At 51.2% G+C, this 15,424-nt stretch overlaps 1 protein-coding gene across 1 annotated transcript; it reads right to left on the reverse strand.

Moving 5' to 3' along the window:
* Positions 1-947: 947 nt before the first annotated feature.
* On the reverse strand, positions 948-10,957 carry MFNG (MFNG O-fucosylpeptide 3-beta-N-acetylglucosaminyltransferase). Its single transcript, XM_021554009.3, has 8 exons — positions 10,463-10,957; positions 5,796-5,844; positions 5,215-5,317; positions 4,974-5,127; positions 3,849-3,934; positions 2,434-2,599; positions 1,813-1,898; positions 948-1,014 (listed from the first exon to the last, which is right to left on the reverse strand). The coding sequence occupies exons 1-8, from the start codon at positions 10,799-10,801 to the stop codon at positions 948-950; spliced, it is 1,050 nt and encodes a 349-aa protein (XP_021409684.2). The 5' UTR covers positions 10,802-10,957.
* Positions 10,958-15,424: the final 4,467 nt, after the last annotated feature.

Consider the following 15,424-nt stretch of genomic DNA (forward strand, 5'->3'; position numbering starts at 1 on the left):
AGAAAAGATTGTAAAGCTGTAACCTCTAATCCGCTCCTGGGTGCTCCTTCTCCATCTCTTCCTTCCTCCTCTCTTTCAGCCAGCTCTAATCCTTTATGTCTCTTCTCACAGATAGGAGCTGGACTCTAATCTCAGCCGACAGGTTGGTAATTAGAGCAAGAGATTATCCTGACCCCACATCAAGAAGGTAAAAGGAGAGGAATAATGCAGCACCATACAAGATCAAACCTTCAACGTTCCATGCAGGAACCATCCCCATCTCACTCAGTTTCCCCCTGGCTCCTTTACTCCATGCCCTCTCTTTTGTCCCAACAGAGCAGGGGATTCCTGATTCTTTGTACTTCCTGCCCATCTCCCCTCTGTTGAGCAAGGACTCTGCTTTTCCAGGATTCATTCAGCCCAAAAATTGACACATTTTCCATTTCTACAGACTTTGACTATGCAGAAACTCAGCAGGTCTGTGGCTGCAAAGTGTGGGCAGTAGGGAAAACACCAGTGTGGAGGAGGAGGCCCTGCTCAGAGTCTAGAGCCATGGCATGCTTCCACCAGGAGCTGGGCACCAGGTATGCACACACAGGGCCCTTCTAGTCCAGCAAGATGCAGCTAGGGCACAGAGCAGCAGCAGCAAGTCCTCATCTCTACCCAGATGCCCAGCAGTCACTATCCAATCCTTGATCTGCTCAGAAGGCATACAGCTCCCATCCTTTGCACATATTCCAGCTCAGATGAGAAGCTCATTCATGTGTCCAGCCCATCTTATCCATCTTTGGATCAGACCTTGTCTCTTGTCCTGTGTCACCAGCATCGAGCGAGGAGCAAGAAAGCCATCACAGAGCACCAAGACCACCAGAGTGAAGGTGAAATTGGGAGCACCAAGCTTCTTCAATGTCCCACTCCCTACGGGTGAACAGGTGTCACCTGGATCTCCTGCAGCTGAGGCTCAGGCATCACCAGTCAACAGCCTGCAGGCACCAGGAAGTGTCAGGATACAGGTGGCAGTGGAGGGATCGAAACCTGCTGGGGACAAAGCAAGGTAAGGTCAGAGGACAGTTTTTACACCAGCACACAGCTAGAAGATGGGAGGCCTCTCCCTCATGCCCCATTCCACATCAGGTGCCCACCCTGCACCACAGAGCTCAGGACTGGTTGTTCACTCCAAGACGTCTTCTCTCAGCAAAGCCTCCCTGAGATACCCAAATCCATTTGTAGCCCATGGAGCCCCAGCCCACAGCTCACCCTGATCACAGGCAGGGAGACAGGCACTGGTTCTGCTGATGCTCTTTTCATCACCTAGCTGCTTCCCACCCCCGCTATCTCCAGCCAGGATCTTCCTACTCATGCTCTGCAAATAACAACTTTAGGTTTGCTCACTCAAAGAGGAGAAGGTAAATCAAAGAACAGTTTTGTTTGCAGTCAGCCTGAAGTGAACCTTTTTCTTTTTTTCTTCAGTTTTCTCAGCAAAACATAAAATGAAAAAACAAGCAGAATTTCCTTTCCTGAGTTTAAAAAGAACATTTCTGTTTCTGTCCCTGAGGTAAAAGGTTAGCTTGTTCAGTCTCAAAATGGGAAATAAACAGCAATACTTTCAGCATTGTCCAAATAAAATGTTTTAAATGCTTCATTTCTTCCTACTCACCCAAAAAGGTTTGCAACATTTGTAAGTGTTCACAAATAGCTTAATGCTGGGGTGCCCCTCACCTAAGGTTCCTGTCTCTCCCTCTAGCCCTCCTGCACCCCACTGGGCTGCCTCCCTATCCCAGCTTGTTGTCTGAGGGCTCACACAGCAGCACCCAGAGCACTCATGCCCCATACCTTGAGGGATCCTCCTGGGCCGAGAAGGGACCGCTGAGCTCAATGACATTGAGCTTGTTCTCAAACACACCATAGCTGAGGGTGACCTACAAATTAGTGGTGAGAAAGGAGTAGAGAGAATGAGATGAGTTCAGGAGTAAGGAATTTGCTGTGGATGACAAAAATTCCCATTCTAGTTCTTTCTCTGCTGGCTTAGCAGAGAAAGCTAGCCAGCCTTCCACATCTCTCCTGTCTTCTTTCCCATGATGGTCCACCCTACTGGTCCTTTGCCCACTGGTCCTTTACAAGGCAGAGAGAGTGACATGTCAAAGGCCCTTTCCCAATCAATCATCATTTCTGCTTGTCCTTGTGCGACATTCTCCCAGGGATGCCCTCAATCCTCCCATCACTCCCCATACATGTGCTCCCCACCACTGATCCCAGGGCACTGTGACTGGCAACTGTGCTGCAGGCAACATCTGCTCCTTATTTCAAATAAGCATTTGTCAGGAAAGCCTCCCCAGAAGAGCACTTGATTGATTCAACGCTCATCAGTGCCATCAGCAGAACAATATGCCTGTAAGCTCCCCTCCACTTCTCCTTCCTCACACACCTCCCTCTTGCTTCCTTTCCCCTCCTTACCTGCTGCATGAGCTGAGAGGTGGGGATGAGCTGCAGGTTCTCCAGGTGGGAGTGGAAGAGCGAATTGGGAATCAGCTGCCCACCAACTTTGCACTCGATGATGTAACCCACGGTGCAGTCATCCGGCAGGCGGATGAGCTCAGAAGTGCTCACAAAGTTCCTGCCACTGGAAGAGAGTAGGGCTGCATGGGTTAGGAAAAGGGTAGGGGCAGATGTAGGCAGCCACCTGGGCTGGAGATATTACTGAAAACCAGAGTAAATTCTGTAACTAGGCAAGAAATCCCTGAGTTCCACCTGCACATACTCGGGAACAGGCTTGCTCTTTCACCATTCCCAGCCATCCTGACCCCGATACATAATCCAAGGCCTTGGTAAGCTGATGTAGAGAGCTGACAGACTTCACTGAGTCACTTCTCCACGTGTTTGGTGAAGTGCACTGAGCCCCTGGGGGGGTCAGACAAGCCACAACAAGAGAAACAGTGGAAGCACATGGCCAGGTCCAGGAGGAAATAAAAACAGGACATGCAGCTTGGATAAGCCATCTACAGTAATGCAACACCACATACTTGGCCACCTTTTGGTGACAGGCTAAACCCAATTTTAAGTCTTCTGGAATTGGAATTATTTACACAATATAAAGTGTTGTCTACTACAACAGCCCCCAGCAAACTGAAATGTGTTTTAAGCACCTTAAAAACAGTAGTGGCAGACTTTATGCCAGGTTAAGCACTGTCTACCTGTGCCACTTTACCCTAGATGACAGATCATCCTCCTGACTGGGTCTACCATAAAATACCTATCACGGGATTTGGCTACAGAAGCCACCTGGTGTGGATCAAATCTGTCCTTCTGGGTATGTTCAGATCTGGTTAAGGCTGGTTAAGGCACAGCCAATGCCTACCAGTGTACATGCCTGCGGTATAACCTAGGGCATCATCTTGTTCTAGGCAGGGATAACATGACCTTGGGACCTACCTTCGTTCTCCATGCGTCAAGCTGAGGAAATGACAATGGACACCTGAGAAGCCAAAGAGGGTTTTGGATGAGGGAACAGAAAATTAGCTCAGGAGGGACGTACGGAAACTGGAAAGAGGCAGATGAAGGGGAGATAAGAGTCACACAAAACTGAAAGGGATTGGAAAGAGTCTGGGGAGTAACCAAGAGCCTTAAGGAGAAGGGGAGAGAGGAGTACATCATCCTGTGACCATGTTTACTGATGTGCCTGCTCTTGCCAGTTTTCAACCAGTTGGCAGACCCGTCCACTACACCCCTCCTCTAGTCTCACATCTTGCAGACGGGCAGCACGTGGCACTCTACATGGCACCACATGCACAAATCCAGGTCTGATACTGCCAGGAATTAATGTGCAGCCATGTTGCTCATCCCTTCAAGGGCTCCCACACTGCCCAGCTCACCTGGCCCAGGGCACCATCTTCATTGCCAGCCTGCGGCTGATGCAGAACCCAGCCCCTCCCGTGGCAAACCAGAAGCGCACGGATTTCTGGAGAGAAACACCAGAGACAATCAATGGCAGAGGCTCGGACAATACCACACTCCCAGAGGTGGGAATGCTGGAAACCTGGCTTTGATATCAGGACAAACACAGCCCTGTTGTCACCCCAGCCCCCTGACTGCTGCCCAGAGGAAGGACTTGCTAGCAGTACAGCATGGATTTTCACTTCCTCATAACTGGAACAGCCAGTTACTCCTGCTGGCAGCAACAGGTGAGATGCCTAGGGCAGGCTTTTGTCCTGTCAGACATATACCCAAAGTCAGAGCAGAAACGTGAAACTCTGCCCTTTGGATAATCAAATTTAGTCAACATCTACAGTCATGTTTAGACAAGATGGCAAGTTTTCAGCTGTTGTCACTGCTCTTGGGACCCATCTCTCCTTGCAATACTGTGCTGGTTTTGGCCGGGGTAGAGTTAACTTTTTGTCACAGTGGCTAGTGTGGGGTTGTGTTTTGGATTTGTGCTGAATACAGCATTGATGACATAGAGATGTTTTTGTTATTGCTAAGTAGGGTTTATACAACAGCCAAGGCCTTTTTTGCTCTCTTGCTGCCACACTGGTGAGGAAACTGGGGGTGTAAGGGAGGTTGTGAGGAGACACTGCCAGGTCTGGTGACCCCAGCTGACAAAAGGGATTTTCCAGATCATATGACACCATGCTTAGTGTATAAAGTGTGAGGAGAAGGAGGAAGGGGCGGGACATTTGGAGTGATGGTGTTTGTCCTCACCCTTACATGTGATGGGCCCCTGCTCTCCTGGAGGTGGCTGAACACCTGCCTGCCCATGGGAAGCAGTGATTTAATTCCTTGTTTTACTTTGCTTGTGTACCCAGCTTTTGCTTTTCCTGTCTTTATCTCAACCCACGAGTTTTCTACCTTTTGCCCTTTCGATTCTCTCCCCACTCCCTCTGGTGGGAGAGTGAGCGAGCAGCTGCATGGGGCTTGGCTGCTGGCTGGGGTTAAACCACAACAAATGTGAGCCAGAACACCAAAACAACCCACTGCTCCCACACCACCACAGGCTGTACCGTCTGGTTGTTTGGCAGCGTTTCTGAGGCCCAGATGGGTCGGTTCAGGCTGGGTTTGCCCAGGTAAACATCCCATGTCTCCGCGTAGGAGGACAAGAGCTTCAGGAGTGCCCGAGGGTTCAGATAGTTGTCATCATCCAAGTGGCAAAACCAGCTGGGGCAGACAGGAAGACACAAGAAGTTTGCAGTAAGGAGGGTGCCTCTTGCTCTCAGGGGTCCCCCCACAGCAGTCCTGCCTCACCTTAGGCTGCTGGCCAGGAAGGCGTCAAACTCCGCAGCCATCTTGCAGGACAGGGCCAGGTGGCTGTGCTCGGCAGAGCAGTTGGTGAAGATCACATGGCCACCTGCCAGAGGAGGGAAAACTCAGAGCCAGCCTACTTTGCACAGTCACAGAGAGGACATCTGGGCAGGAGGGAAGGGATTTGTTCACAGACAGTCTCCTCATGGCCCCCCAAAAGGCATCCAAGCCCATGGTGACATGGGTTACATGAAATGAAACACGGACAGAGCCAAGCAATTTGGCCAAGACTAGGACACCTGCCATCCACACTTCCACCCTGCCCACTGCCAACCACTATGCAGAGATTCTACCTATGGATGCTTTAATGCAGGCAGCACCCTGCCTCCAGTCAGCCACATGCCCTGGGGTAAGCCAACCACAGCAAATCATGGACCACCACCACAGGATTCAGCAAGAGGCGTGTTTAAATGGGCAGGGCTGTGCAGGACAGCCAGCCCTCACACCAGACCCCCTCTCAAGGCCAGGACAGTTCAGGGGCTGAAGGTAGAGTAGAAAGGTGCTGTCATAGGACAGGTCATTACCCATTCTCCTTTTCAAGGCACCATCTTCTTCATCAGTGAAGATGTAGGTCTAGGGAAACAAGGAAGAGATTACTCTCAGGGATGGAGGTGGTGCTCTTCCTGGCTGCCCACTTCCTCCTCCCACAGCTAGACACATTTGACATGGTTACCCCACTCCATTGTCTGCTGCTGTACCCACTCTGAGACAGCAGATTAATAGAAGGATTGCTGTGCTCCCCCTTCCTGCAGGGCACAACCAGCAGCACTTGTGTGGCTTTATTTTCACATCCATCCCACTGCCTTGGGAAGAGGGGACCCATGACACTGAGTGAGGGGGCAAGGTAAACCTGGATTGGGTGTCAGTGGTAGAAAAATTAAAGCATTGTGGTAAAATGATGCTTGGTTTAAAAGAACATCTGCCTGTTTGTGAAGTGTGCACAGCCCCCTGAGACTTTCTGCCCCCTCCTCCTCCTCTTCCTCCACTCCCAGGCTTCTCTAATCCCCCTTGCTGCCATTATGTGGCACATCTCCCCCTCTTCAGAGCCAGGCGAGGATCAGGGCTGGTGGAGAAAAGCTTTCCTCAGGCAGAAAATGAGCTTTCATGAAATGAAAAAGCAGTCGCGAGCCATAAACAGTCTCCCCACCAGCTGCCCACAGGCTGGTTAAGCACAGCACCTGCACAGGCACAAAGGGAACCAGGCAGGCAGACAACAGCTCCAGGAGGCATCGCTGCTCCCAAAGGTTCTGGCAGGGAGACACGAGTCTCTACATCTCCCCACACCCACCCAGCATTTGGGAGATATATCCCTGTCTAGAGGACATAGCTGGAGAAATGTGTATGTGAAAATAAGGTAGTGCAGGACCCTCAAAGATACCTGGCTCAAGCAGAGACAGCAGGATGGTTTCCTGATCTCAGATGGATGAGCTACAGTGCTTGGGGAATGACCCTCCACGAGCTGAACTGCAGCAATGGAGCATGCACACATTCCTACCCTATCCCACCAGTAAAGTCTCTCAGTTCAAACCACTTTCAAGGGGATCATGTGAAAAGCAGCAATTAGCCAAGTCTCAGGTAAGGGAACTGCTCTGGGTCAGGGGACCATATCATAACCTTCAGACAAGGCAGGGATTGTCAACAGCACAGGATTTCCCTTGCCAGGATGTCAGAGATAGAAATTTCCACTATGGCAAATATTTTCATCTTAAGCAAAACAAAATCTGAAGCCGTTGAAACTTTCTGACATTTTCAAAAAAAAAAAAAAAAAAAACCCAAGAAACATTGTTGCTGGAAATTACTTGCTTAGCTTACACATCCAAAATCAACTTGATAACACATCTCTAACAAGCACCACATTTAACTGACTTAAAATAGAAAAATGCATATTTTCCAAATTTTCTACGTGTAAAAATATTCTGAGGTTCCCAGTTTTCTCTTGATGCGAGATTTTTTTTTTTTTTGGAGACATCCAACATGTTCCTGTGGAACCCAAGGATGAAAGTACACTGTCACCACAGGCAACACCAGACTGTCCAAAATAACTGGGAAAAGAGAAATATGAGTGTGGGGACCAGGCAAGTCTGATTTTTCTGGCACTTTCAAACTCTGATCTCCATGGCACACCTGGCTCTGCTCAATAAGTGCAAAAGAAGATCACAATAGCAAATGCAGCTGCCTCCATCCTTGTCTTGTCATCCCTCACACACCTGAGGGTGGGAAACCTGGCACAGCAGCTGCTGCCAGAGATGAAGCACAGGAAGTATTCCTCCATTCTGGAGTGGAGAAGATGTCTGTGTAGGAAAGGATGTCTGCTGGACAGCAGTGCAAGCAGTGATATGGAGCCTCTGAGTTAATCAGCTTTTTCTGGCAGCCCTTCATGAACATAAGAGCCCAGGCAATGGATAAATACTAGATTTTGAGACCTCCTCAACCCAAATTGGGGAAATAGCCTAGCAATAAAAAACTAGGAAAAGAGATAAAGATGTGGAACCTGACAATCCAGGGCCATGTTCATCGCCTAAGCTCCCAGGGTATCATTTATCTATGAAGAAATCCTCTCCAAAATGCAAACACATTAGCAGGATTACTGTTGTGTCCTGCACAGAGAACAGATTCAAAATCTGGGGTGCATTCACATCACTGAAAATCTGAAAGCCAGTTCAGGATGGGGTATTCAAAGGTTTCCTTCCAATTGGCTGTGTGTGTGGGCTTCTAAAAGGAGGGGAAGTGCTAGAAACAGTTCACATTACCAAACCACACCAGAAAGCTGGGCTTATCTCCATCAAAACTACTAGGGCAGGAATGTAAGTCACTCCAAGGTTCTGCCCAGCTAAACAATCATCAGAACCCATGCTCCTACTTAGATTAGGCTTTTGCTGAGGAAAAGGCCTTTCACTAAAATGGCTTTCACATCAATCTCCAGTGGGAAGTTTGTCATGGATCAGTTCTCAAGAGGCAGAGCATAGTCCAGCAGAGAGTGCCTATCTCACACTTCCCCACCTCTCACCAACTGCATGTCTTCAGATTAAACAGAGCAGTTTCAAGACAATCTCTCTCTCTCTCTATATATATATATATATATTTTCTATCCCAACAGAGTCCAACGCAGAGGATTTTTAATTTGGCTCCCATACAGTCTGCCCTTGCCATCAAAACCACAGCTGTTCCTGCCTCCTGTTACAGTCACCTAAGCCTGACCTGGGAGGTCTGGGCTGCTTCCTCCAGGAGGAAATCATGCAGGTATCCAGCTCTGAAGCCAGGCTTGGCATCAGCAACACAGCCAGCTGTTAAAATTTTACTGCTGGTCACTGGTGGAGAAACACTCGCTGACTTGGTCTCCAGCCATGATTAAGGGCAAGTGAGATAATAAGATGCTGGATCAGCCCTAGGAGAAGACAGCCTCTGCACATCAGGACTTCTGAGACCTGAATTTCTCTGTGGATGGCTCCTAAAGCCTATGTCTCTCAATAAGGACTCAATAACAGGAGGTCTGGTGCACTATTCCTGTCCCCACAACAATTAAATATCCTTTGCAAATTGAAAGCTGTCTTTTTATTGCTAAGTGAGGTTTTCTATATTGTCAAATTTCCAAAATTAGCCCTCTCCTGTAAACTTAAAAAATGCCTTAAGCAGGAATATATTTTTTTAAAAGTTTTTGACTTTCATGTAGTTCTTTTTACCTCCCTTTCTGCTCCCATTCCCCATCTCTCAAAGCCATTTTGTAAAAAAAAAAAAAGAAGAAAAATACAGAAAATTGAGGAGGGAGAAGGAAAATACTGAGCTTGCAACAAAAATTGATAACACTCAAAAAACTGTTTAAAAATGAGTAACACTCCCATTATACCCCTTCCTTCTTATTTTCTTGCTCAGTCTGTGTAGCTTTTCAGAGGCTGGCAGGAGCATGGAAAATTCAACACCTCTTCCAAGGTTTGGACATCACTTGCATTCCAGAGGGGATCAGATGAGCCTGGGGAGCTAATATATAATTACTATCATCAGCAGAAGGGCCAGGCACTGATTTGTCAAACAAAGAGAGGCAGGTGAGTTGCTCCGTAAAAACCCACTGGGAAGGCCCCACCAGCAATATCCTAATGCCAGTGCAGCCACGTGGTTGGGTTTGGTTTCTCCAAGGAGCTGCTGGGCTGGAACTGGCTGGAAAGGAGAAGTGCATCTGCAAGAGGAAGCAGGGCATCTCAGATGCTGAGAGGGACACACAGCCAGGAGAGGAAGCGTGCTCAAAATAGGACATGGCTTCCTGTGAAGACCGCAGCAGACCAGACAGTTGCAGCACCATGAAGTGGAAAACCACCCTTACCCAGAAAACCCTGCATGGCTTCAGGCACTCTCCTACCCAGCACCTCCGCCCCCGTCCCCCTCCCTCGCTGGGGCCTGAATTTGCCTTATAGGCACCCATCACACACAGGCAGAGGCAAAAAAAAACCACCCTTCAGGGCAGCCACAGGATTTCTTCTTTCTTGAGGAGCAGCTCTGTGAGGGAGGGAGAAAAGCACCGGAGCTCTGGGGAGTACTCCTGCCCACCAGTAAGCCAGCCTGCACAGCAGCACTGACGTGGTGCCCTGCATCAGTTTCTCCAGCAGGAAGGAAACTCTCCAAACTGTTTTCGCAAAGGATGGAAACATTGGGGCCCCAGTTAAAAAAAAAAAAAAGAGTAAAAAATACACCCACACCACTTCAAGATCGTGCACGTGAAGGCATCTGCCCAAGAAGGGAAACTGTGGACTGTGCTGATGTGCTGGGGGGTGAACAGGGCTAACTACAGGAGGTCCTCCAGGAGCCTGCCTGCCTTTTCTTTTGCCCACTGCACTGCACCTTTCCAGGGCAATGGGTGCTCAGGCACAGTGTAGGCATCCTGACAAAGGGCTGGGAGAGCCTGTCAGCTCCAAACCCAACAAACTCAAGGCACTGGGAGAAATGGAAAGCCACCATTTCATACAGACACAGGATGGTCTCTGCATTCAGTCTGGTATGTCATCTTTCCTATGAAGCAGCTACTGGTAAAACATTTTGCTGGGTAGAATCTCCCTTTGAACGTGAAGTGAGAAATAGAGGAAATTAAGCAAAGTACTGAAGGGCAGTACATGCCCAGCCTCCCCTTCCTCTGGCTTGTCCTGACACCCCGTGCCTGCCCCATTACTAACACCTTCTCTCTAGCCAGAATCCACACACTCACCTGTTCGCTGGCCTGGGATATCCACGTGTCCAGGAGCAGCTCCATCCTGCTCTGGTGAAACCTCTTGGTTGTCTTCACAGCTATGAAAATGTCCCCCAGCGTCAAGCTTCCCTCGGTCCTGTACACCTCCGGAGGATGGAGTCTGAGGTCCTTCTGCCCCCTGCCACCAGCTCCCTCTGGGCTCCCTTCGCTCTGCTCCTCTGGCTCTTCCACCATCCCCTCCCCGACCCCTGGGTACTGAGCTGCTTCCCGAGCCCCACGGTGCCGCATGGAGAGGAGAGCCACACTGGCAAGGAAGACTGCGGCTCCAGAGACACCGCGCAGGAGCCGGTGGCCCATGGCTCCAAAGCGATCGTGCAGCCAGCGTCCTGCTGAACAAGGACCAACTCTGCCTGCGCCTCCACGCGACGCTGTCTGCTCCTCCCGAGGCCTCCGAAGGAGCAAGATAGTCAAGGACAAGGTCTGAACACAGGTGGTCAAGGAAGAGGGTGGGCAAAGACCAGGAAGCCAAAGAATCAGCCCAGCTGAAGGATGCCGCTGAAACAGGGGGGATTTTCACAGACTACGGAGAGCTCAATGCCCCAGCGAGGCAGGGGACACACGACTGGAAAACACTCCGAGGAGACGGCACGTGGCTGGCACAGCCTGCCAGGAGGACAGCGAGCATCCCTGCTCCCGACGGAGAGGCCGGGCGTCCCAGGCTGGGTGCTGAGGCGGCGGCAGAAGAGATGAGAGCCGTGAGGGGGACGTCTGGACGGCAGGCATCAGCAGACAGCAGCCCAGCGAGGAGAGGCGAGGCAGCGGGCCCGCCCCGCACCTGCTCCCTCGGCAGCCCGCTGCCGCCAGCCCCGGGCCCGCCCCCGGGCATGGGGCGGGGCGCCGCCGGGGCAGGAAGGATGGAGAAGGGGGCAGGCCGGAGTTGGACGCTGGGCTTGCCTCACCGGGGCATCCCCGCTCTGGGACACCTCCGAGGTGACACACGGCGGATCTGGGAGGTCAAACCTGTTGCTTGACCGATTCTCCCGCTTCTCTGTGGCAGCTTGGCCCGATCTCTGCAGCCCTGCTCACCCCGCTGCTCTGGAGGGAGGCGGGGATGGTGACGCTGATGTGGGCTCTGGTGGAGTTGAGGTGCGGGGTCCTGTGTTGTTCTTGCCAAGAACGATTTTTTTCCCAGGAATTCCCTCAGCTCCAGACTTTCCCTATGAATACAGGTCTGAGTTGCTGCCCCTGCCTTTCAATTCCAGCTTGCCTCCCAAAGCAGGATCATCTGTTCCCCACTGTCCCTCCTGCTGCCACACCCGAGTCTCAAGCTAGGTTGTGACACCCATCTCCCCAAACCATGACTCTGCTCCGGAAGGTCTCTTTTCCTCTGCCTCCAGCCCTGTAACCCCCACACTCTGCCCCATGTTACATCCTCACCAGGATGTCCAAGGACATTTTGCTGCCCAGGAGGCTGCAGAACCCGTGACTCTCAAAGGAAGAGATGCACCAGCGACCAAAGGCATGAGAAAGGGCATACTGCCTCCCTTCCAGTTGTAGAATCACAGAATATCTTGGGTTGAAGGAACTTTAAACATCATCCAGTTCCAAGCCCACAGCCATTGGCAGGGACACCTTCCAGCTTGTGACCAGCTTGTTCAGAGCCCCATCAAACCTGGCCTTGAACATTTCTGGAGGATCATGGGGTGGGGGCAGGGGGGTGCAGTGTCACTGCTGAGTTTATATCCCACCCAGGTCCTTGCCCCCTGTAGCAGGGCTGAGCTCAGCAATTTGTCCCTTGTGGCTTTCGTGCTGTCCAAGATGTAGCTTCCCTTTCTCTGGGAAAGGAAAGGCAATGTCCTCTCTTTTTGGAAAACCTCAGAGACCTGCAGGCACAGCAGCAAAGTGGCACCTCCAGCTCCTTCCTCACCCCCCAGCTTCACCACTGGTCACCCCTGAGCCACCTTCACTTCCAGCCCTCTGGGTGCCAGCAAGGGACAGGGATATCAAAGACCCACACAAGGACAGAGACCACCATGGAAGGGAAATTTTAGAGTCAGTACCAGAGATTGCTGCATGCTTTTGCTGGTTCAGTTAGATATGAGGTAGGTGACCATGCAGTCCCCTTCACACCACCTGCAGGCCACTTTACAGAGTAGACAGAGAGATCCAGGGAGACAACCAACCCAGGAGAGGGGATGATATCCATGCCCCCATCTCAGCTTCCCTGTGCAGCAAGTATGGGGACAGCAGGATGGTAGTGCTCTACATAAACTGCCGAAATCAGAGCGCCTCCTCAGGGAGCTACAAGCTGTGGGCATTCAATCTCAGCATACAAAAAAAAAAAAATTAAAATAAAAAGTAATAAGTTGGGGCCCAGGAGAATTGGCAGGGGTGTGGAATGGCTCCATGTGGAAAAGGACACCCCGCCCCATGCACATGTCAGATCATGGGACCTTAGAACAGAAGGACAGGGCAGCGTGCCAGGGTCCCTCTGTTCCACACTCCCACCATGTGTCCAACCACAGACACTTCCCAGGCACTCAAGGAAGACCTCTCTACAGGGCTAGACCTGTGTGCTCAGTTTCCCCCTATCTCAGACACACTTTCACTCTGCCCATGTCCCTGGCTACAACTTTTTACTTTTGTAAGGAAGAAACCACTGAATCCACTTCTCTTCCCTTCTCCCCTGTATTTCTCTAAGTCTCAAAGACTCCTGCCTTCCCCTGAAGCAAGAACATCTCCAGAGCATCTCCCATATCCCTTTGGAGAGTCCCTGCAGGTTTTATTTTTAGATCACTTTGAATACTGATGCTTTCTTACACTGATTTGGGGCACGGGGGGGAAGTCATTCACCTTCAGGCCTTACATTACTGCAGGGATGTGAACCTGGTGTGACTGGGATTGCTCACATGGCTGGCCAATGCTCCTGAACCAGAAATTAACCTCCCTGAGTGCTCCAGCCACATGCCAGCAGCCTCAGGCACCTGTAAAGGAAGCTTCTATAGCTCCAAGGCATCCTGGAGCACCTCCCAGCTCTGACTTAGGAGATCATTTGGGAGGCAGAGGTGGGGCACAGGCAGGGCCCCTTAGTGATGGCCCCAGAAGACATTACAAATACAATTCAAAGCTACCTCAGACACAACATGGTGCCAGGAAACTCTGCTTGGGCAGGGGTCCACTGTGGACTTCTCAGGGTGACATATGTGCCACCCCAACAATCCCACCCCCCCCACCCTTACCCCGGAGAGAGAAATCTTGCTCTCAGTGACTCTTCAGAGGGGTTTGCACAAGGCTGTTACAGCTGGTAATTGGTGCCCAGGGCTGCTAATTGCATTGTGCCTGTTACCTAACCCATGACTCATTCCTCCAAGCAGGCAGCCACCCCCTTAGGAGGTAAAAAAAAGGTGGGCTGGGATGTGCAGGGCAGAGAGGGTCATTTATATTTGCCTTGGAGCCCTCTGCTCCACTTCTGACCCATGTCCAGAACAAGTTAAAGCTGGATTTTGAAAGCCTCGGGGGAGAGAAGCTGGATAAAGAGAGAGTCTGGAAGAAACCTGGGAGCAGGAGAGGCAGTGCTGCTGCTGCTTGGCTAGCTGGGCACTGCCAGCCTCCCTCCCAGCAGCCTCCCTCTGCCTCCCTTTCCCTGTGGCTGAGAGCACCAGTGGCCCAGGGAAGTGCTGGGGGACATGATTCTTTGGGAGGGCAGCAAGAGCTAAGCTAGGAGCACAGCCTGACTACCCAAGGTGGAGGGGCTGCTTTTGACCCCCTTCAGCCTAGCCCATAGGGCTGGGGCTCGTTCCCAGTGCCAGCAGTGACACAAAGAAGTTTCAAGCCCTCAGTCACAGAGCTTCACACACAATGTTTTCCCTGAATAATCAAGCACTACTCTTTCCCAGCAAAGATGCAAATTCCAATCTCCAAATCCATGACACGGTGAATGGGAACTTGTTTTGGGACTTGTCTTCTCATCAGCTCAACAAGAATCCCACTTTGTTTGCCTGTAGGGCAAGCACCCTCCCAGGGGACTGGCCGTGCTGGATGCTCAGGCTGCATGCTCTGGAGTGGATGCCACATGGGAGCTCTCATCTGGAGCCCTGTGTATGCCAGCTCCCCTTCCCTGAGAGAAGACTTGCATGGCTCCAGGGCAGAGCGAGGACTTTGCTCTACATTTTAGTGACTGCAAGTTAAAATCTTCATTTTCTTTCCTCCCCCCTTCACTCTCGTCCTCATAAAAGACACAGGCAACTGGTTTAGAGCCTGAAATAACACCTCACAGGGGAGTCGTGAAGATCAGCAAGTTAATCTTTGCTCAGAGCTTCACAAGTGCATGGCACCAGCAGTGCCAAATCACAGGGGCAAGGGGGACACAGAAAGGACCTGACCCTGGTGCTGGTTGCCCATCTTCTCCCACTGACCCCAGCATCAGCATGAGCTCATGCCCCAAGAGCCCGAAGCCTCCCAGAGCCACAGACTTCATTTTCCTCTGGCCTCCCTCAGGAAAGACCACCTACCACCACAACCACCACCTCCCCACAGTGCCAGGGGTACCCTGGCACCCCTTTCCCATGGCATCTGATAATGGTGGCTGCATAACAGGATTCACAACCACGCAGCCTAAGTGAGCACTGCTGTGGCTACCCAAAGCCTCCGTCTTCCCCCCGCCAGAGTCTGAACCCACTCTTGCCCCATGTCAGGGTGAGAACCCCACCTTGCAGGGGCAATGTCTCCCCCTTTCTCCTAGCAGCATGGCTGGGCTCAGTCTCCTTGTTGCCCCCCAGGAGGGTGAGGTAGCTGGCTTGTCACTTCACACTAACCAGGGCATGGAGGGATGCAAAGCTCTAGGGACCCCAGCCAGACACAATTCAAAACTCAAGTGAACTTTTCCCTGACTTTCCTAAAGCACCCTGACCAATATCAGTGCTGGGGAGAGCAAGGGACTGAAAACCAGGGGCCAACAGAGAAGGGAGGGTACTTAGTCTG

Source organism: Lonchura striata, chromosome 5 (assembly GCF_046129695.1).
Source record: "Lonchura striata isolate bLonStr1 chromosome 5, bLonStr1.mat, whole genome shotgun sequence".
NCBI lineage: Eukaryota > Metazoa > Chordata > Aves > Passeriformes > Estrildidae > Lonchura > Lonchura striata.

Excerpts from the sequence above, each read along its gene's own strand:
- MFNG (XM_021554009.3), bottom strand. The coding sequence starts at position 10,801 with ATGGGCCACCGGCTCCTGCGCGGTGTCTCTGGAGCCGCAGTCTTCCTT. Across the intron at positions 2,600-3,848 it reads AAGATGGTGCCCTGGGCCAG|TGGCAGGAACTTTGTGAGCA; the intron begins GTGAGCTGGGCA and ends ACTCTCTTCCAG. Across the intron at positions 1,899-2,433 it reads CCTCTCAGCTCATGCAGCAG|GTCACCCTCAGCTATGGTGT; the intron begins GTAAGGAGGGGA and ends ACTAATTTGTAG.